The 23,581-nt window shown below is 44.5% G+C and overlaps 1 protein-coding gene across 2 annotated transcripts in view; it reads left to right on the top strand.

The window, feature by feature from the left end:
- The window catches only part of MYO5B (myosin VB), a 382,616-nt gene that overhangs the window by 232,729 nt on the left and 126,306 nt on the right, over window positions 1-23,581 (top strand). For both annotated transcript variants that reach the window (XM_077463013.1, XM_077463012.1), the window contains exons 11-16: window positions 2,884-2,965; window positions 6,365-6,505; window positions 8,025-8,147; window positions 11,543-11,626; window positions 12,345-12,488; window positions 16,719-16,816. In XM_077463013.1, coding sequence (XP_077319139.1) covers window positions 2,884-2,965; window positions 6,365-6,505; window positions 8,025-8,147; window positions 11,543-11,626; window positions 12,345-12,488; window positions 16,719-16,816 — 672 coding nt within the window. The remainder of the gene's footprint in view (window positions 1-2,883; window positions 2,966-6,364; window positions 6,506-8,024; window positions 8,148-11,542; window positions 11,627-12,344; window positions 12,489-16,718; window positions 16,817-23,581) is intronic.

Genomic DNA, 23,581 nt, shown 5'->3' with positions numbered 1-23,581 from the left:
GTTTCGCATGGTCCTGCGCCTCTGGGCCGGCTGGCCCATGGCTCTGCAACTGAGAGGGTGGGCCCAGAAAGGTCTAGGGGCCTACTGATCCAGGGGTGATCCTGTGCTGTCTCGTCTTTGGGGAGAGGCCAAGAAAACTGGAGGATCCAGGGGAGGACTTTTCTAGTAGAGGACCGAGCGCAAGGCTGGTGTCTCTCTGGAGGAGCCTGGAAACTCAGTTGGAGGACGCAACCCGGATCAATACCCATACAGTATCGCCGGGTCGGCTGAAAGAAACTGGTACTGTATGGTGGTAGTTTAAAACTCTCAAGATTTCTAAGTTCAATTGACAAGTCTGTGGCAGAGACTTTGTTGAGCATCTCATCGGTTGCTAGGTCAAGCGAGAGGGGCCTATCCCATGGTTGCTGGATCCAGTCTGTGGAGCTGTTTGTCCTCTGGATCTGACCAATACCTCTAACCCTCAATTACTAGGTGCCTGAACTACCCCCTTTATCCTTTGACCCTCTATTGAAGGACTTTTGTGCTTATCCTGAATAAATGTTAAAAAAGGACTACGTGTCAGATTCATTATCATTTGGGCTACTTTCCAACGGGACCCTTGTGACGGAGAGGCGAGCAGGTGAGGTAATGGTAAGCCCAAATAAAACCAGCAGCTCCTTCGGGGGTTAGTGCTACATAATGCATTGCGTGGTGCCCGCCATCTTGGTAGTTTAACGGGGCTTTGCTTCCTCATATTAACATTGTCTCCACTTTAATGACTGCTGATCTGATGAATGATCAGGTAATAATCTAGCAGCAGCAGAAGTTTATAAAGCATTGATCTGCAGAATAGATGAAGCAGAAGCAGGGAGATTCTTGCCATGTGCAAGTCCTCAGGTACAGCTTCCTCTCCAGCAAAGATAACAGTGAGCAGCACATCAGTGACATCATCACTGCTTGATTTCAGGTCCTCTTTAGGCATGAAATAATTTTACCCGAGAGCCACCACGTTGCATGAGACCATGCGCCCAAACTTTTATTAAGAATGTAGAGCCGTCGCAATATAAAATGACATCAGTAGTTAATTCCTGGCCTTTACTAACGCTGCAAGCATCCCAAAATCTCATTATGCACAAAGGCTGCGATTATTTTATAAATATACTGTAATTAATGTATTAGTGAGATTGAAATCTATAAACACGTAGGAGCAGAACAGTCTGTGTTATGGTACGATGGTCTTGCTCATCTATTTATGTTCGCTGTTTTCCAATGACATTCCAGAGACGCACAGACAATCCTTTTCTGTAAGTAAACGGTCTCTGTGCTGTACAGCTTATTGCAGTTTGTCATTGCCCCGGAGCGTCCACCGCCAATGATTCTTCATGTGAGCAATCTTAAGGAGAGCAAAAGTCTCTTTAAAGCTAAACTCCAGGCAGATATAAAAGACAAAAATATATGAAGCTCGGTAGTCATTTAATAAGGACGAGCCGAACAGTGTCTGCCGGTGTCCCGGCGATCGTGTTACGGAGCCGCAGAATGGGGAGATGCCTATGTAAACAAGGCATTTCCCCGTTCTACCTTGTGACATGACAGAGATCACTGCTCTCTGTCATCGGGAGCAGTGATCGCTGTCATGTCAGTGGAAGCCCATCCCCCCACAGTTAGAATCACCCCCTAGGTCACACTTAACCCCTTCATCGCCCCCTAGTGGTTAACCTCTTCCCTGCCAGTGTCATTTACACAGTAATCAGTGCATTTTTATAGCACTGATATAAATGACAATGGTCCCAAAATAATGGCAAAAGTGTCCGATGTGTCCGTCTTAATGTCAGTCCTGATAAAAATCGCAGATCGCCGTCATTACTAATAAATTTTTTTTTTTTAAAATGTATAAAAATGCCATGAATCTATCCCCTATTTTGTAGATGCTATAACTATATATATATATATATATATATATATATATATATATATATATATATATAATGTGTGTATATATATATATATATCTCAATATATGCTTATTGCGATTTTTTTTTTTTTTTTTTTAACTAAAAATATGTAGAAGAATACATATCGGCCTAAACTGAGGAAATTTTTTTTTTATTTATTTCTTTTTGGGGGATATTTATTATAGCAAAAAGTAAAAAATATCGCTTTCTTTTTTCTCAAAATTGTCGCTCTTTTTTTTTTTGTTTATAGCGCAAAAAATAAAAAACGCTGAGGTTGTCAAATACCACCAAAAGAAAGCTCTATTTGTGGGGGGGAAAAAAAGTCAATTTTGTTTGGGTCCAACGTCGTACGACCGCGCAATTGCTAGTTAAAGCGACGCAGTGCCGAATCACAAAAAGTGTTCTGGTCAGGAAGGGGTAAAATCTTCCGTGGCTGAAGCGGGTAAAGAAGCCTGTTCTGCTTCTAACTAACACCGCACTCACCGCACTTACCTCCGTGGGTGATTAACTGTCCCTCCCATGCAGCCGGTGCAGCGGTCCGAAGGATTTGACTCTTCTTCCCTGTCTTTTCTTAGGGCTTCTGGGATGGATCAGAGCGATTCTGATTGGACAAAGCGGTCACATGCCAGCAGATGTTGATGTCTTTTTATAAAAGTGCCATGGTTGATTTACAAATGCACATGTATTATAATAAATAATACTAGTAAAGCTTGAATGCGTTTTCTTGTAACAGTCGCTGAAAAGACACCAATTGCCGTTCTGCAGTAAATGCCAACAGTGCCGTTCCCAGGATCAGACGGCGGTGTGGGCGGTGCCGCAGATCTTTGTGGCTCTCTGCAGACACGTCTGCTGGCTCCTCACCTTAGGAGTTAATGGTCTGGAATATTGCAGAATGTTATTTGTATTTGATGCTGTGTCCTCCTCACTGCTGATCATTCACAATTCTTTGCAGGTTTGAAACATTTGAAATAAACAGCTTTGAACAATTCTGCATCAATTACGCCAATGAAAAGCTACAGCAGCAATTTAACTCGGTGAGTCAGTGGGAACCGTCTCCATCCATAACCAATGGAAAGCCTGCGCTGTGCTTTTTTTTTTTTTTTTATATATATATATATTGTTTCATCCTGAGTTTGCCTTCAGTAACTAACAAAAAAATATATATTTTTTTTATCAGTTGCATAAAAATATAAGAAATTTTGCATGTGGCTATTTCATATTTACCACTTGCAGTTGCCAGCTGCTGATTTCTCACCTGTCTTTTCAAGCTTATTTTACAGCAATGCTGAGAAACAGAGTTAGAGAGCAGGGGAGATCAGATTACACCCAAAGCAAAATGACGCAGAATAAGGCCATACACTATATTGCCAAAAATATCGGGACACCTGCCTTTACACGCACATGAACTTTAATGGCATCACAGTCTTAGCCCGTAGGGTTCAATATTGAGTTGGCCCTCCCTTTGCAGCTATAACAGCTTCAACTCTTCTGAGAAGGCCATCCACAAGGTTTAGGAATATGTCTATGGGAATGTTTGACCTTTCCTCCAGAAGTGCAATTGTGAGGTCAGGCACTGATGTGTGGATAAGAAGGCCTGGATCGCAGTCTCCCCTATAAGGTGTTCTACTGGGGTGAGGTCAGTCAAGTTCCTCCACCCCAAACTCGCTCATCCGTGTCTTTATGGATCTTGCTTTGTGCACTGGTCCAAATCATTTGGTGGAGGGGGGATTGCATCCAATCAGAGCGCTGCTTTCTGTTCCACTGCCAAAAAATCAAGTGCCATAGGTAGATGGGGTAGCTGTCCAATCATCAGTTGACAAGGGGCGGGGGCGCACTATGATGTGACCGAGCAGCGGAAGACGCAGTGAATGTCTCTAATCAGCAGAGAGCAGCCTGAGGTAACTGGAGAGCCCAGAGTGAGCTACTAGTACTGGTATTTCCTGGCACTGCCACCCTGGGGACACCATGAGTTCAAATACCCAGATATTACCACCCTAGGAACACCAGGAGTACAGATAACCAGATATTACCACCCTGGGGACAACAGGATTACAAATACCCAGATATTTCCACCCTGGGGACAGAATGAGTGCAAATACCCAGATATTACCAGCCTGGGGGAACCATGATTACAAATACCCAGATATTACCACCCTGGGGGAACCATGAGTACACATACCCAGATATTACCAACCTGGGGACAACGGGACTGCAAATGCCCAGATATTACCACCCTGGGGACAACAGGAATACAAATACCCATAAATTACCACCCTGGGGACAACAGGAATACAAATACCCAGAAATTACCACCCTGGGGACAACAGGAATACAAATACACAGAAATTACCACCCTGGGGACAGAATGAGTACAAATACCCAGGTATTACCACCCTAGGGACACCATGAGTTCAAATACCCAGATATTACCACCCTGGGAACACCAGGAGTACAGGTAACCAAATATTACCACCCTGGGGACAACGGTACTACAAATACCCAGATATTTCCACCCTGGGGACAACGGGATGCAAATACCCAGATATTACCACCCTGGGGACAACAGGAATACAAATACACAGAAATTACCACCCTGGGGACAGAATGAGTACAAATACCCAGGTATTACCACCCTAGGGACACCATGAGTTCAAATACCCAGATATTACCACCCTGGGAACACCAGGAGTACAGGTAACCAAATATTACGACCCTGGGGACAACAGGAATACAAATACCCAGAAATTACCACCCTGGGGACAACAGGAATACAAATACACAGAAATTACCACCCTGGGGACAGAATGAGTACAAATACCCAGGTATTACCACCCTAGGGACACCATGAGTTCAAATACCCAGATATTACCACCCTGGGAACACCAGGAGTACAGGTAACCAAATATTACCACCCTGGGGACAACGGTACTACAAATACCCAGATATTACCACTCTGGGGACAACGGGATGCAAATACCCAGATATTACCACCCTGGGGACAACGGGAATACAAATACCCAGAAACTACCACCCTGGGGACACCATGAGTACAAATACCCAGATATTACCACCCTGGGGTCAGCATGAGTACAAATACCCAGATATTACCATCCTGGGGGAACCATGAGTACAAATACCCAGATATTACCACCCTGGGGACAATGGGACTGCAAATGCCCAGATATTACCTCCCTGGGGGACAACGGGAATACAAATACCTAGAAACTACCACCCTAGGGACAACATGAGTACAAATACCCAGATATTACCACCCTGGGGACGGTATGAGTACAGATACCCAAATATTGCCACCCTGGGGTAACCATGAGTACAAATACCCAGATATTACCACCCTGGGGACAGTATGAGTACAGATACCCAAATATTGCCACCCTGGGGTAACCATGAGTACAAATACCCAGATATTACCACCCTGGGGACCATGAGTACTATTAAAAAGTTGAATATGATTATATATAAATATATATAATATATTTATATTATTTTATTTTTTTAAAACTGTCTGTTTCGGTTTTCGGCCAAGTGCATCCTGAATTTTGGTTTCGGTCCAGAACTTTCATTTCGGTGCACCACTAGCTTCAGTACAACCAGCCTGCCCATAGATGGATCATTAGCTGGTTCCTGCTGACTTTAGAAGAAATAAATCCCAGATTAATTTCTTGTACTGTTAATATGCATTCAGACACATGCTTTGTAAAGCGAGTGTCATGGATGTGCCCTGTAATAAATGCCGTAAAATAATTACAACAATTGACAAGTAATATGCAATATCCGTTTTTAAATTTAAAGCACAACTTGGGGCAAATTAAAAATGATCTCTTGCCATGGGGCTGTGACCGCACTGAAAGGACTTATTGCTCATTTAGGTCTTGGGTGACAATAAAAGGAGATGTACTTACCTGACCCTCTGCTCCTCCCCGCAGCTAGACCAGTCCCTGCATCTTCTGCTCCCACCCCCTATACCAGTGTAGGGGCCCCTAAACTCATGAAGACCGGAGCAGGGTCCATACCTCTGCTCTGGACATGAGGACATTGAGGGACAGTCCACTGCCAGATTGTGGGGAATCACCACCTTCTGGGGGAGCGGAGGATGGGGTAAGTAAAATGGTTTCTCCTCTCACCTACACAAAATGAGTTATTAACCCTTGTAGTGTGGGCACAGCATCTCTGCAAGGGATATTGTTTTGCTCCACTGCAAGGTATAATTTATTTTTATTTTATCTGTCTGGAGTTGGGCTTTATAAAAGTCATATATGTGCAATAAAATGTGTACTAACTAATAATATGTAATGTCCTTTTAAATAAAATTAATTCCCACCAGACGTGCGGATTTAGACCCAACGGTATTAGAAGGGTGATGTCCAGTCCAAATGGAATGGTGTTTTGTTAATTAATCCCTCTACTTTTTATAGCATGTATTTAAACTGGAACAAGAGGAATACATGAAGGAACAGATCCCTTGGACTCTAATTGATTTCTATGATAATCAACCCTGCATTGACCTGATCGAGGCAAAACTCGGCATTCTGGACCTTTTGGATGAGGAGTGCAAGGTAGGATATGGTGTACTTTTGGATTTATCATGGCATGTCTGCATGGACTTTTATATGTGCCTGAAGGTCCACCTTAAAGGGAACCTGTGGACAGTCTATGTACATTCCGGTATTCAGTTTTCTCAGCAGCTCAGCTCTCCCCTCCCAGCAGTGACACAGCAGATTGTCACCCTCTGCTCCATCCTCCCAGCAGATACTCGGCAACCTTGCTCACCCTGCTTTCCCCCCTATCCCCTACACTCCCTGTGCTCCACTTTATAGCGGAATCGGAAACATAGCATACCCGGCCCCCTCTACCAACAGTGATCAAGCAGCTCAGCTGCGACTCAGAAGCTCAGCTCAGCCTAACCCCCCCCCCCCCCACTTTTCCATTCATTCATTCACCCACCCATCCTCCATTCATGGAAGCTAAAGTACAGCTTCTGTATACAGTGGAACCTTGGATTACGAGCATAATTCATTCCAGGAGAATGCTTGTAATCCAAAGCACTAGTATATAAAAGTGAGTTTCCCCATAGAAGTCAATGGAAACTCAGATAATTTTGTTCCACAGTGATAGAGCTGATCAAAGTGCTTAAAGAGGAACTGCAGTCTGCTCACATAATTTGTAATAAAAACATCTTTGCCATTCCAAAACTTCCCTCCAAACTTTTGCATATTATTTTATATACAGTGGAACCTTGGATTACGAGCATAATCAGTTTCAGTAGAAAGTGTGTAATCCAAAGCACTTCGCATATCAAAGCGAGTTTCCCCATAGAAGTCAATGGAAACTCAGATAATTCGTTCCACAGTGACTTCTATTGTGTGCAGTACCGCATGTGGCCAGAGGTGGGGGGCACCAGAAACACTCGGAAACTCCTCGGGATGCACTTGGAAACACTCGGAGAGGCTCAGGAACCAAGTGTTTCTGGGTGGCTCCTTGTTGCCCCCAAGCGGCTACGAGTGTCACCGGTGCCCCCCCACCTGTGGCCAAATGCGTTACTGCACACCGCAGAGGCTAGCAACCTGCTCGTTTTGCGAGACAACACTCGCAAACCATGGCAGGATTTTTAAAAAATGGCTCGTATTGCAAAACGCTCCTTAACCGCGTTACTCGCAATCCAAGGTATTACTGTATGGAGAAGTCGGCACCCACAACAAGTACATATGACAGGTTGTATTCCCCCCCCCCCCCCCCCCCCCACAGCACAGAAGAATATTGCTGCGGGCATCTGGGGGGGGAGGGTGGGGGGCACAGGACTTCAGATTCAAACTAAGACAACAGCCACTAGCACAAGGGACACTTCTCATGTAATGTAAATACTATCCCTTATGTTGATTAAAAAACAAATAACAAAACATAGGCTTTAAATTAAACTGATTTAGTGAATATGACATTTTCAAAGGTGACAGATTTTTGTGTACACTTCTGGTCAGCTGCTTAGAAATAGTGGCATTCGTTAGATTTATATTTCTTTATTTTATTTTTTTAATTATTATTAATTACATTTTTTTAATTATTTTAATTTCTGTTTAGGTCCCCAAAGGAACAGACCAGAACTGGGCCCAGAAACTCTACGATAGGCATGGCAGTAGTCAGCACTTTAAGAAACCGCGGATGTCAAATATCTCCTTCATCATTGTGCACTTTGCTGATAAGGTAAGTGAATGGCTGCTTTGTTCCCGGAGATGTAACCAGACTTTTGTAAGGCTGGAGCCACACTGGTGATCTTTGATAGCTCGTTCGCACTTCTAAAATCTCAGCAAATAATGGCTCATTGGCTTCAGCTCAGATCTACCCACTGAAATGGTTTTAGCAAAGGTCAGACCATGCAGCGCTGCAAAAAGCCAGCTTGCTTTTATGGAGTTTTAGTCTCAGAACTGCTTAGGGGATCATTGCAAAAGCTGCAAAAGCTGGCAGCCTCTCATAGAGTTTGACAGGCTGCTGGCATTTGGCCTGAACATGTCACCTGTTCCCTCCACCTGCAGCTAAACACCAAATCCCCATGCACCAGAGCTGAACACCCAGTATGAGTGGATGGTGCCATGACCACTGCCCAGGTTTCCTACTCCAGGGTGGCTCCTTTCTCTTACAGCATCCTATGAAGCCACCCTTGCCTGCAGGAACAGGAGTTGTCTCTACACTGTATGCATCCATAGAAACACACAGCCAAGTAGCCTAGGATTGTAAGGCACTCCCTTGCTTCTCCATCCTCCTTCCCTTCTTAAAGCTAACAGATTGGCTGGAGACTGCACTGTCCACTGTACAAGGGTCGGGTCCCAGGCCTTCGGGCCTAGATTGGTGCAGTCCTTGCTCCCGTCAGTTTTTCGGGAAAGAACACTGCCCTACCTAATTACATTTGGGAAATACTAACCGTCCCCCTGGTGGGAAAGGGGGGGGGGGCTTTCCCACCAGTTGGACGGTTAGTATTTCCTGAATGTAATTAGGTAGGAGCGATGGGAGAGGTGGTTGAGCCCTTGCGTCCAGGGCTCTCCCTAAGCCTTTAGAGCTCCAGGGTTGGAAAGAAGCCCATGGTGTACGTGCCCCAGGAGTGGCAATCCAGGGGTGCCGTAGAGTCACTGTGAGTGAGGGTCACTTTGATTTATGGCACCACGGTCACTGCACTACTCCACACTTTTTTCTTACCTGTCTCCTGAGTCGGGCCTTTTGGCTGGGACTGGAGGATTATGTTTAATTCCTGGCTAGAGTACCTGGTCATTGTTTCACACGATGACCACTTTTTACTCTCTTCTCCATTTCCTTCTCCCCCACTTGCTTTTATTTAAGCCCTTTGCCACTTTTTTTGTATTTTTGTTTGTACACGATTTTGCACGTGTTAGGGTGTAGGTCCTCGGGCTTGCCCTGAAAGTCTTGGGAGGGGATAGACATGGCCTTCTGGCTTGGTTCGCCCTCTCTCTCATGGGGTCTCCCTTCGGGGGAGCCCCACCTAATACTTGGATGGGTCTGTTCCAGCAGACCCTTAGGAGAATGGTGTCCATCTGGTTTTGGCTAGATGGACCAAGTGCAAGTACCCCAGTCCCCATCTGGAGCCTAAAGCCCATAGGGATCAGGGCAAGGCCCTCTGATTTTAGAGGGCTTGTGTACACCCATTGCATGTTTTTGTGTTTCACTCAAAGTGTTGTGTTTTCACTTTGTGTGTGCACATTTTTTTGGCACCGGGTGAAGTTTTTGAGTGTGTTTCACACACCATGGGCTTTCGAAAAAACCCCCAAAAAAACATATTAATCATTATTACTATTAGGACTTGTGCCTTGAAAAAGTATTCATACCCCTTGAAATTTTCCACATTTTGTAACGTTACAATTAAAAATTTTAATGTATTTTATGTGATAGACCAACACAAAGTGGCACATAATTGTGCAGTGGAAGGAAAATGATAAATGGTTTTCAACATTTTTTTACAAATAAATATCTGAAAAGTGTGGGGTGCATTTGTATAGCGCCCCCCTGAGTCAATACTTTGTAGAACCTCCTTTCACTGCAATTACAGCTGCAAGTCTTTTTGGGGATGTCTCTACCAGCTTTGCAAATCTAGAGAGGGACATTTTTGCCCATTCTTCTTTGCAAAATAGCTCAAGTTCTGACAGATTGGATGGGGAGCGTCTGAACAGCAATTTTCAAGTCTTGCCACATATTCTCAATGGGATTTAGGTCTGGACTTTGGCCCATTCTAACACATGAATATGCTTTGATCTAAACCATTCCATTGTAGCTCTGGCTGTATGTTTAGGGTCGTTGTCTCGCGGGAAGGTTAACCTCCACCCCAGTCTCAAGCCTTTTGCAGACTCTAACAGGTTTTCTTGCCCTGTATTTGGCTCCATCCATCTTCCCATCAACTCTGACCAGCTTCCCTGTCCCTGCTGAAGAATGGCATCCCCACAACATGATGCTGCCACCACCATGTTTCACGGTGGGGATGCTGTGTTCAGGGTGAAGTGCAGTGTTTTCCACCACTCATAGCATTTTCCTTTTAGGCCAGAAAGTTACATTTTGGTCCCACCTGATCAGAGCACCTTCTTCCACATGTTTGCTGTGTCCCCCACATGGCTTCTCACAAACTGAAAACAGGACTTCCTATGGCTTTCTTTCAACAGTGACTTTCTTCTTGACACTCTTCCATAAAGGCCAGATTCTCCCACCTGATCTCTTCAGCTCCTCTAGAGTTCCCATGGGCCTCTTGGCTGCTTCTCTGATGAATGCTCTCCTTGCCCGGCATGCCGGTTTAGGTGGACATCCATGTCTTTGTAGGTTTGCAGTTGTGCCATACTCTTTCCATTTCAGATGATGGATTGAACAGTGCTCCATGAGATGTTGAAAGCTTGGGATATTTTTTTATAACCAAACACTGCTTTAAACTTCTCTACAACTTTATCCCTGACCTGTCTGGTGTGTTCATTGGCCTTCATGATGCTGTTTGTTAACTAAGGTTCTTTAACAAACCTCTGAGGGCTTCACAGAACAGCTGTATTTATACTGAGATGAAATTACACACAGGTGGACTCTATTTACTAATTAGGTGACTTCTGAATTGGTTACACTAGACTTTAGTTAGGGGTATCGGAGTAAAGGGGGCTGAATACAAATGCACGCCACACTTTTCACATATTTATTTATAAAATATTTGGAAGACCATTTATCATTTTCCTTCCACTTCACAATTATGTGCCACTTTGTGTTGGTCTATCACATAAAATCCCAATCAAATACATTTACGTTTTTAGTTGTAACATGATAAAATGTGGAAAATTTCAAGAGGTATGGATACTTTTTCAAGGCGCTGTACGTGCATGGGGGCGCTTGCGATTACCTGTAGGACACTCAGGGATCCATGTGAATAGGAGCAGAAGGGAAGCCCTATTGAAAGCAGTGACGGCCAGACAGCGCCCACAGCTATATGCAGATGTTTACTTGTAATTGTTCATGCAGCAGAACTGGAGCTGGGTTCACCTTCCCAGCCAGCACCCCTATGTACAAAATCTTATATGTATTGAACATTGTTGCCAATGCTTATGTCACAATTATGTATTGCATAGGTGGAGTATCAGTGTGACGGCTTCTTAGAGAAGAATCGTGATACAGTGTATGAGGAACAGATCAATATTTTCAAAGCCAGCAAGGTAAGAACAGGAAACTCCAAAATTTACATATATTGTTGTAATGTTTGTTGAAGACCAACTCTGGGCTCAGTCCCTTGCCCCCCAGGGTTTCATCCTGCTCCCCAAAGATCCCTCAAGCATTATTTTAAGATATTGTCCCAATTTAAGCTTACTTAAAAAACCTCCTTTCGACATTGCAAGTTCTGCATGTCCACTGGTCATCTCTTTCTGTAACTTCCTGGATTCCCTGCATGGTTTGCCGCTTCTCCTCTGCTGTTTGATTTCCATTTTTAAGGACTACATATCCCAAGGTACTTTGCCTGCTAGCAGTAATTCCTGTACTGACTCCACCTCCTGAAACTCCTCCTCTCAGCACCTCTGTAGCTCAGAAGGCAGGCTCTGTGAAATGTGTGACACCGCAGTGCCTACCCACAGGGCATAGTGACTATGTGTCACAGAATTTTAAGGAAGTAAATGTGTGGGGGTCTTTGCAAAGTAAGTTTACAAATGTCAAGATCATTCAGATTAATAGGAGTAGGCTAGAAATAACTAAGAAACAGTGTGGGAATGAATATATGTATTTAAATTGTGACTATAGCTATACTTTAATTCACAAATGTGCAGACAGGATACCCTCTGACTATAAACCGTTCTCTCAGACAGAAGAGGGCAAAGTGAGAACAACTGTTCATTTGATTTTTGTCACTTATGTCATCTGATATTCCTTTTCCTCTTACAGTATCAGTTGGTCGCTGACCTTTTCCATGATGAAAAGGACGCTGTACCTCCAACACCAACTGGCAAATCAAAAATCAATGTTCGGCCACTCAAACCTGCAATAAAAAATGCCAACAAAGAACACAAGAAAACCGTGGGACATCAGGTCAGTGTTTTGACATTTAACTTGTCAGAATTATTAATTGAGTTGAAAAATCGGTCTAATTGCTTCCGCATCGCATTTTATTTTGCACTTTTAGGGGAGTTGGTCATATGGACCCTAAAAAATACCCACGCTGGCTAATGATGAGGACTCGCATATATACCGTACCTTCCCCTTTATCCTGCCCCCCAGGGAATAGAGTTCATGTGGGACTTTGTCTTGAGCAAGAGTGGTCAACAGTATGCACCCCTTCTCGCCACCATTGTTTAACTATGCTTCTCTGTGGGAAACGAATAACTTGATATTGCTGATTGATAGTGCTTGTCTCCATCACCAGGCTCTTGCCTGAGGCCCACGCATACAGATAGAGGATGTGTTAGAGCAACTGGAAAAAACGTGTGCTCACAACAGGGGTAGAAGCAACTAAGCTCAACAGGAATGACCACAAACTGGGCTTCTGGCACGGGAGGAGCTGATAGACCGTAATTGCAGAGATAAAGATAGGATTTACTGCACAATCATTCAATGTCTCTTTGGAGAAGCAAAGACAAGACTTTCTACATGAATCAATAAACTAGCATTTCATTTCTAATTGCTCATGAGACGACTTCTTTAATCAGCAAAAGTCTTAAAATGCCCTTGTAATTTGTACATTCGGGTGCACAAACTTACTTTTCAGTCTGTCCCCTGCTGCCCTATTCACCTACCTGACTCTTAGACGTACACGTGACTGTTGGCCCTGCCTAAGTGGATTAAGGGCCAATTCACACTGACTTGCGCTAAAATGCATGTACATTGCAGAAAATAATTATTTGATCCCCTGCAGATTTTGTAGGTTAGCCCACTTACAAAGAAATGAAGGGTCTATAATTTTTATCATAGGTGTATTTTAAATAGAACGGAAAGTACTGGTATATCATCCAAAAAAAGTAAGTATTTGATCCCCTACCAACCAACAATAATTCTGGCTCCCACAGACAGGCTACAGGATGTGCTCATGTTATACACAGAATAGTCCTGTCAATTTAAGAAGGTGTTCCTAACGATGTCTCGTTATGTGTATAAAAGACACCCGTCCACAGAATCTCTCTCTTCCTTTCAAATCTCACCATTATGGGCAAGACCAAATTGCTGTCAAAGGACGTCAGGGACAAGATTGTAGACCTGCACAAGGCTGGAATGGGCTACAAGACCATCAGCAAGAAGCTTGGTGAGGAGGAGACAACTTTTTTGAGCGATTATTCACAAATGGAAGAAATCCAAAATAACCATCAATCGTTATTGGTCTGGAGTTCCATGCAAGATTTCGCCTCATGGGGTAAGGATGGTCATGAGAAAAATGAGGGATCAACCCAGAACTACAGGGGAGGAGCTTGTGAATGATCTCAAGAGAGTTGGGACCACAGTCACCAAATAAATCATTGGTAACACAATATGTCACCATGGATTGAAATCCTGCAGTCCCTGCAAGGTCCCCCTCCTCAAGAAGGCACATGTACAGACCTGTATGAAGTTTGCCAATGAACATCTAAATGATTCAGAGAAGGATTGGAAGAAAGTGCTGTGGTCAGATGAGACCAAAATGTAACTCTTTGGCATTAACTCACAATATTTGGAGGAAGAAAATGCTGACTATGACCTTAAGAACACCATCCCTACAGTCAAGCATGGAGGTGGAAACATTATGGTTTGGGGCTATTTCTCTGCTAAAGGTGCAGGCCGACTTTGCCGCATTGAGGGGCCAATGGACGGGGCCATGTTTTGTAAAATCTTGGCTGATAACCTTCTTTCCTCAGCCAAAACTGAAGATGGGTCATGGGTGGGTCCTCCAACATGACAATGACCCAACACATACCGCCAAGGCAACAAAGGAATGACTCAAGAAGAAGCGCATCAGGGTTATGGATGGCCTAGCCCAGGGGTCTTCAAACTATGGCCCTCCAGATGTTCAGAAACTACAATTCCCATCATGCCTAGTAATGTCTGTGAATGTCAGAGTTTTAAAATGCCTCATGGGATGCGTAGTTCCGCAACAGCTGGAGGGCCATAGTTTGAGGATCCCTGGCCTAGCCAGTCTCTAGATCTTAATCCTATAGAAAATTTATGGAAGGAGCTGAAACTTCGAGTTGCCACTCGACAGCCAAGAAACCTTAAGGACTTAGAGAAGATCTGTAAAGAAGAGTGGACCAAATTCCCTCCTGAGATGTGTGCAGACCTGGTCACCAACTACAAGACACATCCGACCGCTGTGCTTGCCAACAAGGGTTTCTCCACCAGCTACTAAGTCATATTTTGTTTGGGGACCAAATACTTATTTTACTCACTGAACTGCAACTCAATTTATAATATTTGAATCATATGTTTTTCTGGATTTTTGGTTGATATTCTGTCTCTATCATTTAAAATACACCTAAAATAAAAATGATAGACCCTTCATTTCTTTGTAGGTGGGCAAACTTACAAAATCTGCAGGGGATCAAATAACTATTTTCCCTAGTTTACATTTTCATCCATCTTAGTTGCGTTTTAATGTGCGCTGACGTCTGCTGATATACATTTTACATTTTAGAGCAACGCAATGCTATGGTGCGAATAGGACACATTGAAAATGATTGTTTTTCAGATGTCCGTCCGCTGGTCTGTATTTTACAGCTACGCTAAAACGCAGTGGTGTTAATTGGCCCTCAAACGTGTCTGGGACAAACATACTGTAGATTGATACTCAGGCGAAAAAGTTAAAATATATATAAAAATAATGGGGCAAACTTGATGGACCATTTGGTAATTTTTCTGCCATTACTTATCTGTTTCTATACCACCCCACAATGCAATGTGTTTGTGCCTGTGGACAATTACAGGGTGTTGTATATCTGAACAGGGGGCAGATCGTGGGAACAGGGGATGGACACTTGCCCTGTGTAATTTTTCACCTCCAGCTTTACCCAAAGTGACCCCTATAGGTATAATATGGTATTGCAACTCACCTGTTCTGACACTGTTGTGTTTTATGCATACAATTATATCTACAGACATTACGCAATCTAGCTCGGCTGTCACCTTCTCTCCCCTGGCAGGAGCTATGGATGAGAAACCCACATCCATTATTTTATATCATGATAATTAAAACGAAAAAGTTGAATTTATCAGAAAGTCAGATTTACATGCAACAGCACCTTGTCTATATGCAAAATTTTATATGACATATCATTATGTGCAATTCCAAACCACAAACTCCATATCACAGACGCCCCTCATCACAAACCCCCCCATCACAAACCCCCCCCATAACAGACCCCCTCAATCAGACTCCCCCCCCCCTCATCACAGACCCCTCCCCCCATCACAGACCCCCCAATCAGACTCCCCCCCCCCCCATCACAGACCCCCCCCGCTCCATCACAGACTCCCCCTCATCACAGATCCCCCCCAATCACAGACTCCACCCCCCATCACAGACCTCCCTCATCACAGACCCCCCCCCCCCATCACAGTCCTCCATCGATATTACAGACTGCCCCTTTCATAAGATCGCAGCACCCCCCCTCCCCTACCCTACCTTAATTTTCACAAGACGGGAAGCATGGCAGGACTTTTCATGTCAAAGGCAGATGATTGATTGCTGGGACCGCCCCACTGTGTAGTAACCAATCACTCGCTTCTTAACTTGAAAAGTCCCGCCTTTTGCCTGGACCTGCCATGCTTCCTGTCTTGTGTACATAAGATAGGGGAGGGGAGGGGAAGTGCTGCGACTTTATGGAAGGGACAGACCTGCCGCGCCTGCTGGAGAAAAGCTGTACATCTAATCTGGTGGCGGCGGTGTGCACCAAACTACTGGAAAAAAATCTTTGGTGTCAAATTGTCGCCCCTCTCAAAGGGCCGCCTGGGTCCAATGGATGGAGGTGCTGATGTTGGAAGAAGTACTTGGTGGGATTACAGGAGGGAAAGAGCTGATGCTGGTTATGTTCTTTAGTAGTAGTCCAAAAAGGCAGGGCATTGGCACCAGCTGTAATAATGTGTCTGTCTGTGCTCTGTAGCTAAGCAGGGACATGTTCATGTCCTTCGGGAAGTATCTAGCTTCTAGTTATACTTTGTCACCCATGCTTTTGGCTGGAATTTGCCCTAGCCGAATTGATGAAAGAGGTTTTTTTGAATGTAACGTGGACTGAAGAACATCATTGCATTTTATCATTTTACACAAGAGCCACTAGTCATGTTGATTTGTCTTGTTTCCAGTTTCGGAACTCCCTCCAGCTGCTGATGGAAACCTTGAACGCCACCACGCCTCATTATGTCCGCTGCATTAAGCCCAACGATGAGAAACTGGCATTCAGGTGAGGCTTTTTTTTTTTTTTTTTTTATTTCGACTAGATGACTACCACAAGAAGTTGCATTTAAAAATGTAAGCTCATGAGAATATCAAAGCGATCAACTGCAAATCAGTCGTGTCTGTCAAAGTACAAACACAAACCGTGCAGCACAATATAAAATAGAAGGTGTAGCACTTGAAAAAATAATTGAACAATAAAGTCCATCTATGATCAAAAAAAAACTGGAAAGACGATCGAACTGAAGATCTTCATCCAGAACCAGATAGAGCCTTACCGTCAGTGTGTTGGGTACTAGAGCTGGGCAATTTTCGAAAAAAAAAAATCTGCGATTTAAAAAAAAAACTAGATTCACGTTTCGAATCGCGTTTTTTTTTTTTTTTGGATGACACCGCGCCGGTCCTGAGGAGCTGCGGGCAGGAGTTTTTAGGTGAGGCCTTGCGGACTAGGCCGAAGTCGTGGCCTTGCCTAAAAACTCCTGCCCGCAGCTCCTCAATACCGGCGCGGTGTCAGCGCCGGTTCTGGGAAGCTGCAGCAGGAGTTTTTAGGCGAGGCTTCGGCCTAGTCCGCGTCATCCAGCCTTCTTGAACTAGGACGAAGCCGCAGCCTCCCCTAAAACCTCCTGCCTGCAGCTCCTCAGGACCGGCGTGGTGTCAGCGCCGGTCCTGGTAAAAAAAATAAAAATAATCGATTTGCTGAAAATTTGAATCGATTTGACCTCTCAACTCGATTCAAGATTTCCCCAGCCCTATTGGGTACACACAATGTAAATGATTCATGGCCCCAGCAATCCCTCTGCATCGATTGTTCCACTCCACTGATACTCTAGCCCAGTGATGGTGAACATTGGCACTCCAGATGTTTTTGAACGTCATTTTTTTTTTCTGCTGACACCGCGCCGGTCCTGAGGAGCTGCGGGCAGGAGTTTTTAGGCGAGACCTCGCCTAAAAACTCCTGCCCGCAGCTCCTCAGGACTGGCACGGTGTCGGCGCCATTTCTGGGAAGCTGCAGCAGGAGTTTTTAGGCGAGGTTTCGGCCTAGTCCGTGGTATCCAGCCTCGTGAACTAGGATGAAGCCGCACCCTCTCCTAAAAACTCCTGACCGCAGCTCCACAAGACCGGCGCGGTGTCAGCGCCGGTCCTGGTAAAAAACTAAAAACAAAGAAAAAAAACAAAACCATTTGCTGAAAATTTGAATCGATTTGACCTCTCAACTCAATTCAAGATTCAATTTGATATTTTCCCCAGCCCTATTGGGTACACACAATGTAAATGATTAATGGCCCCAGCAGTCCCTCTGCATTGATTGTTCCACTCCACTGATAGTCTAGCCCAGTGATGGTGAACCTTGGCACTCCAGATGTTTTGGAACTACATTTCCCATGGTGCTAAACTACACTGCAGAGTGCATGAGCATCATGGGAAATGTAGTTCAAAAACATCTGGGGTGGCAAGGTTCACCATAGCCTATTCCTCTCCACACGGATAGTATGAACCCAAAAACTGCTTCTAATTATAAACATCAGTGGATCACTCCAGCATCCACATGAAGGTACAAGAGAAAACGGGGCTCATTGAGATGTTTTATTAAGTAAAAAAGCTGGTACTCTCACATTGATAAAAGAACCACCACATATAGAAACCAATAAGATGGCTGCCGTGTCTCCAGTGCACCACAATAAATATATGCAAGCTATATGTAAATGTCCCAATGAGTTATAACACTATTAATTAAAAGAAGTCCAGAGCCCAATGTTAGAAAGATCATCCATACAAAGACAGAAAGATCCACGTGAGTATTATCAGATCTACTTGCACCCGAAATGTCCCACCTTGGGGAAAGCCAGAGATCCCGATGCTCACATAAATCCTGGTCACATATAAATAAATGAAGAAATCGAAGTGCTCTCCATTTAATCCAAAAACTGCAGACTTTAATAAAAGGTGGAACACTTACAAACAATCCTCTTCATGGGAAACATAATACAGTATACACAGTGCAGATCCCGTGTCAGGATAGCAGCGGGTGATGTCATAGGCCATGGCTCCTCCTCCCGCACGCATTCCGTCCTACGGGACTTCGTCAGCAGGGGTGGAGCCACATCATCATTCAACTCCTAATATGGAAAGCGGGTTGTCAAACTTTATTGACTGTTGTTCTGAGAAAACCGGAACCTGTTTTAACAGATAACTTACTGATATTCAGGCATGAACATTGATTACCTGATGAGCGGTTCTAAATTGAATCCTGGCAACAGCAGTTGGTGTCTTTTTCTAGATCTGACAAATCATATCTTATGAAAAAAAAGAAGACTGTGTCCACTCAACTTACCTTGTCCTTTCCCACAATTCTTTTGCTTTGTATTTTCCACCCTGGCAGAGAAATTACATAAGACCCAACTAAATACTGTTCTCTAACAAAATAACGCACACCAAAGACATTCAGCTGCTGCCAAGGCATATTGCAATGACTGCCCACTGCTCACTCCTACCCAGAGCCATTCCTCCCAACATGTTTCGCCCACAGCAGGGCTTTCTCATGATTGAGTGGGAGTGAGCAGTGTGCTGCTGTTACAATAAATCTTGGCTGGAGCTGAACCTCTTCGATGTACGGCTTGTTATGGTGGATTACAGAGCAGAATCCTGGGCCTTGCCGTCTGGCTGAATTCGGGGAATCAAGCATACTGGCTGGCCTGGGAGCAGACAAAGGGGTTGGGTTCGTCTACCAGCTGTTTTGCAGATGATAATTTACATTTCTTCCATAATTTTACAGTAAAATGCTGCAGGGTTCCTTTCTTTCTTTTTTTTTTTCCCCTGAACTTAAAGAGGTTTGGCTGTCAGTACATATAACGCAGTTTGAAGATTAAAGTGCATCTTAAGGGATAATTAAAAAGAAAAATAGGCAGTACATCTCTGCATTATAATATACATTGTCCCATGGTTTATTCCTTTTAAAGTGGTTGTGAACCTCAGACATGATATGTGAACACAGCATATCCTTCCATAGTGTGTCCCAGTCTTGAGCCCTGTCATTTCTCTCTGCTGCCTTGTTTCTCTATCTGCATGTGCCACTTCTGACAAGTTTTCTTGACACCAAGAGAAAAAAGGTGATGGGAGGGAGCTCCAGGACCCTGCCTGTGATTGACAGCCTCAGCTCTGTTCCTGTGTGTTGTGTGAAGGGGGTTGTGTCCCTTTCCATCCAATCAGCTCTCACTGAGCTTTTCAGTAACATTTCAGCTCCCCCCCACCCCCTGATTTCTGAACCCTCAAACAAGCAGTTTAAAGTGGTTGTAAACCCTTACAAACCACTTTGACCTACAGGTAAGCCTAGATTTATGCTTACCTGTAGGTTCAAGAATTCTCTCTTATACCTACACGGTTTAGGAGATATTTACTAACAGACAGGCACTGCTGTCTACGGTGCATGCGCAGTGCAGGCGCACTATTGCCGTTAGCAGCATGCCACTGCTAACGGCGATATGCCGTTAGTGGCGGCTCCCATGTGCATGCGCAGGAGTGACATCATCGCTGCTCCGGCGCTGTGAGTGGCCGGAGCAGCGATACCCAGAAGAAGATGGACGCTCTGTACTAGAGGGGACAGCTGGTTCCTGTGTCAGGTAAGTGACACATAATGGGCTACTATGTGATGCATAGTAGCCCATTATGCTTTACGTTTGCAGGGAGACAAAGAAGTAAACCCATCAGGGTTTACTTCCTCTTTAAATTCAGCACTTTGAATGGCTGTTGAGGAGAGAAGGCTGCAGATAAACAGATACAACTTGTGTAGGAGAATTTGTTTTATCTCTGTGTGTCACCTGAGGCCAGTCACTGCACTGGGTATATGGAAGGGGTGTACAACCAATTTAAACACACTGCAAGTACAGAAAAATACCTGTTGATCACTAAGAATTTTACTCAGCTCTAAAAGCCACCAATTTAGCTATTTACCTAAAGCTTAAAGTGGTTGTGAAGGCTCAAGTTATTTTTTTTTTTACCTTTTGTGCATTCTATGCACAAAGGTAAAAAAAAAAACCTTCTCTGTGCAGCAGCCCCCCCAATACTTACCTGAGCCCAATCTTCCTCCAGCGATCTGCAACATCACTCTATAAGGTTATTGTGGCAGCACAATCTATTTTTTGGCTTCTTGACAACTATAGGTGATTTTGGCAAGCGCCGGGTTACCACATATTTGTTTAACATAGTGGTGCATTTACTTACTGAAAAAAAAAAAGGTTAAACGCCTGTAAAAGTAGCTTTATTTAAATTAATATTAAAAGCAAGGTTTTTTTTTTTTAAATAACAAACATGTCAAACTTACCTGCTCTATGTAATGGTTTTGCACAGAGCATCCCGATCCTCCTTTTTTCTGCCCCATTGCTGCTCCTGCCCCCTCCCTCCTGCCAATAACAAACGGCTTGCTATGGGGGCCCCTGAGCAGGTTTGCTCCCATTCAGACACAGAGCTACCGCTTGGACCCGCCCCCTCTCCTCTCATTGGCTCACTGGCTGTGATTGACAGCCAATGAGGAGGGAGGGTCCTAGGAGAGCCAAGGCTCTTTTACACATTGCTGGATTGAGATGGGGGTCATGTAAGTATTAGGGAGGGCTGCTGCACACAGAAGTTTTTTCTTGCCTTCTATGCATGAAGGTAAAAAAAACTTCAGCCTTTAGAACCACTTTAAAGGGGAGTTGCAGGTTTTTTTTTTCTAATAAAAGTCAGCAGCTACAAAAAGTGTAGCTGTTGACTTTTAATAAACAGGCACTCACCTGACCCATGGTCCAGCAATGCGGCCCCACGGAGCCCCGCTCCTCTTCCCCCTCCTCTCCGTGGCACCTCCATTGAAACTGTGGTCACCTGGCCGTGACAGCTTGTGGCTTCACGGCTGGGCACGCACTGCGCATGCGAGAGTCATGCTGCGCTCTCTGATTGGACAGGCAATCTTCTGGGACCTGTGAATTGTCCCAGAAGAATGGTGAGAGGGAGGAGCTGCCTAGGGGGGAAAGAAGGGGCCGCCTAGGGGGGAAAGAAGGGGCCGCCTAGGGGGGAGAGAAGGGGCCGCCTAGGGGCAGAGGAGGGGACGCCCTAGGTGGAGAGGAGGGGACGCCCTAGGTGGAGAGGAGGGGACGCCCTAGGTGGAGACGCCCTAGGTGGAGACGCCCTAGGTGGAGAGGAGGGGACGCCCTAGGTGGAGAGGAGGGGACGCCCTAGGTGGAGAGGAGGGGACGCCCTAGGTGGAGAGGAGGGGACGCCCTAGGTGGAGAGGAGGAGACGACTGGGCGGCCTGTACCCAGAAGTAGGAAGTTGACAGGAAGTCCCACTCAAAACCAGGCACCCACTCCCCCCAAAAAAAGGACATGCTAAATGTGGCATATAAGGGGGTGAGGAGTGCTTAAAGCGGAAGTTCCACTTGAAGATCACACTGGTGCAATGCAGGAACAACTTTGATTCCTGTGCGGGTTCCTGCATCGCATCTCACTCGTAGGCAGTTCACACTGCTCTCTGTGAACCGCTGCAGGTGCCAGTGTAAAGTTAATGACAACCCCAAATCGGACGGGAATCGGAACGCATACGTCTGAACACCCATGCAAACAGATTCCAGTGCACCATTTTGGCAGAATGCGATGCGATTTCAGCCATACAAACTCTATGGCTGGATTTGCATCGCACATGTGCACATCACTGCAGTGCGAATCACATGTGATGTTTGGCATCGCACTAGTGTGAACCCAGCCTACATCCCGCATGCAGGAGGCCTATAACAGATTTAGGTTTTACTTCATAGTCAACAAATATTTAATGTCACCAGCTGAGAATAACACAATGAATAATCATGCACTGAGCTGTTAGCATTATACATAATTCAGCGATAACTGTATAAGTAAGTCTGTCTGCTCATTCCTCTGCGATTTTGCCTCCATAACAAAGGCAGAGTGATGGGGAGATAAGGGGGTATATTTAATGGCAACTGGGTTTCATTGCGGCGCGCTGCCATAACGGGCGATACGCGCCTGAAAATCGTTCTGTAAAAGCCAGAAGTTCACGTGAGATGGCCGATTGATGTCGCCGTACTGCGGAATATACATGTCACAGCTGGGAAGAATTATAGTTCATCTTTATGAGATAACCTGATAAAGGAAGCACGCCGCATGCTTTATGTCATGTTTGGATGAAGAGTCCGATAAAGCGGTGAAGGATTATTTGGCGAGTTTTATCGTCTTCCGGAACATTCTTTTCAAGGAACCTGTAAGCATGGTTGGCTGTCAGAAAGTGAATTTTTTATTTTGACACTTTTTCTTTTTTTTTTGTATCCTTGAGTGGTAAAGAAGGGTAACAAATGTTAAATCTCACATTGCATCAGGTTGCAAAAATTTACCGCAAGAGCCACACAAATGAGAAGCTCACCTTGGAGCGAGATATAAAACTCAACTCCAGGCCGATAAAAGATACAAATAATTACAGCTCTGTATTCATTAAAGTGATTGTAAAGTCTATTTTTTTGTTTTTGTTTTTTAGGTTTTATAACCACTTGCTTACTGGGCACTTAAACCCCCTTCTGGCCCAGACCAACTGTCAGCTTTCAGCTCTGACGCACTTTGAATGACAATTGCGCAATCATGCAACACTGTACTCAAATTAAATTTTTATCATTTTTTTTCCACACAAATAGAGCTTTCTTTTGGTGGTATTTAATCACTGCTGGGTTTTTTATTTTTTGCTAAAATAAATGAAAAAAAAAAATGTCATAGTTTGTTATAAAATTTTGAAAACAGGT

Source organism: Lithobates pipiens, unplaced genomic scaffold (assembly GCF_037356315.1).
Source record: "Lithobates pipiens isolate NorthernLeopardFrog02 unplaced genomic scaffold, aLitPip1_a1.2 Scaffold_3, whole genome shotgun sequence".
Classification (NCBI taxonomy): domain Eukaryota; kingdom Metazoa; phylum Chordata; class Amphibia; order Anura; family Ranidae; genus Lithobates; species Lithobates pipiens.
The sequence above is the reverse complement of the archived record's forward strand: the minus strand, read 5'-3'. Positions and strand labels throughout refer to the sequence as shown.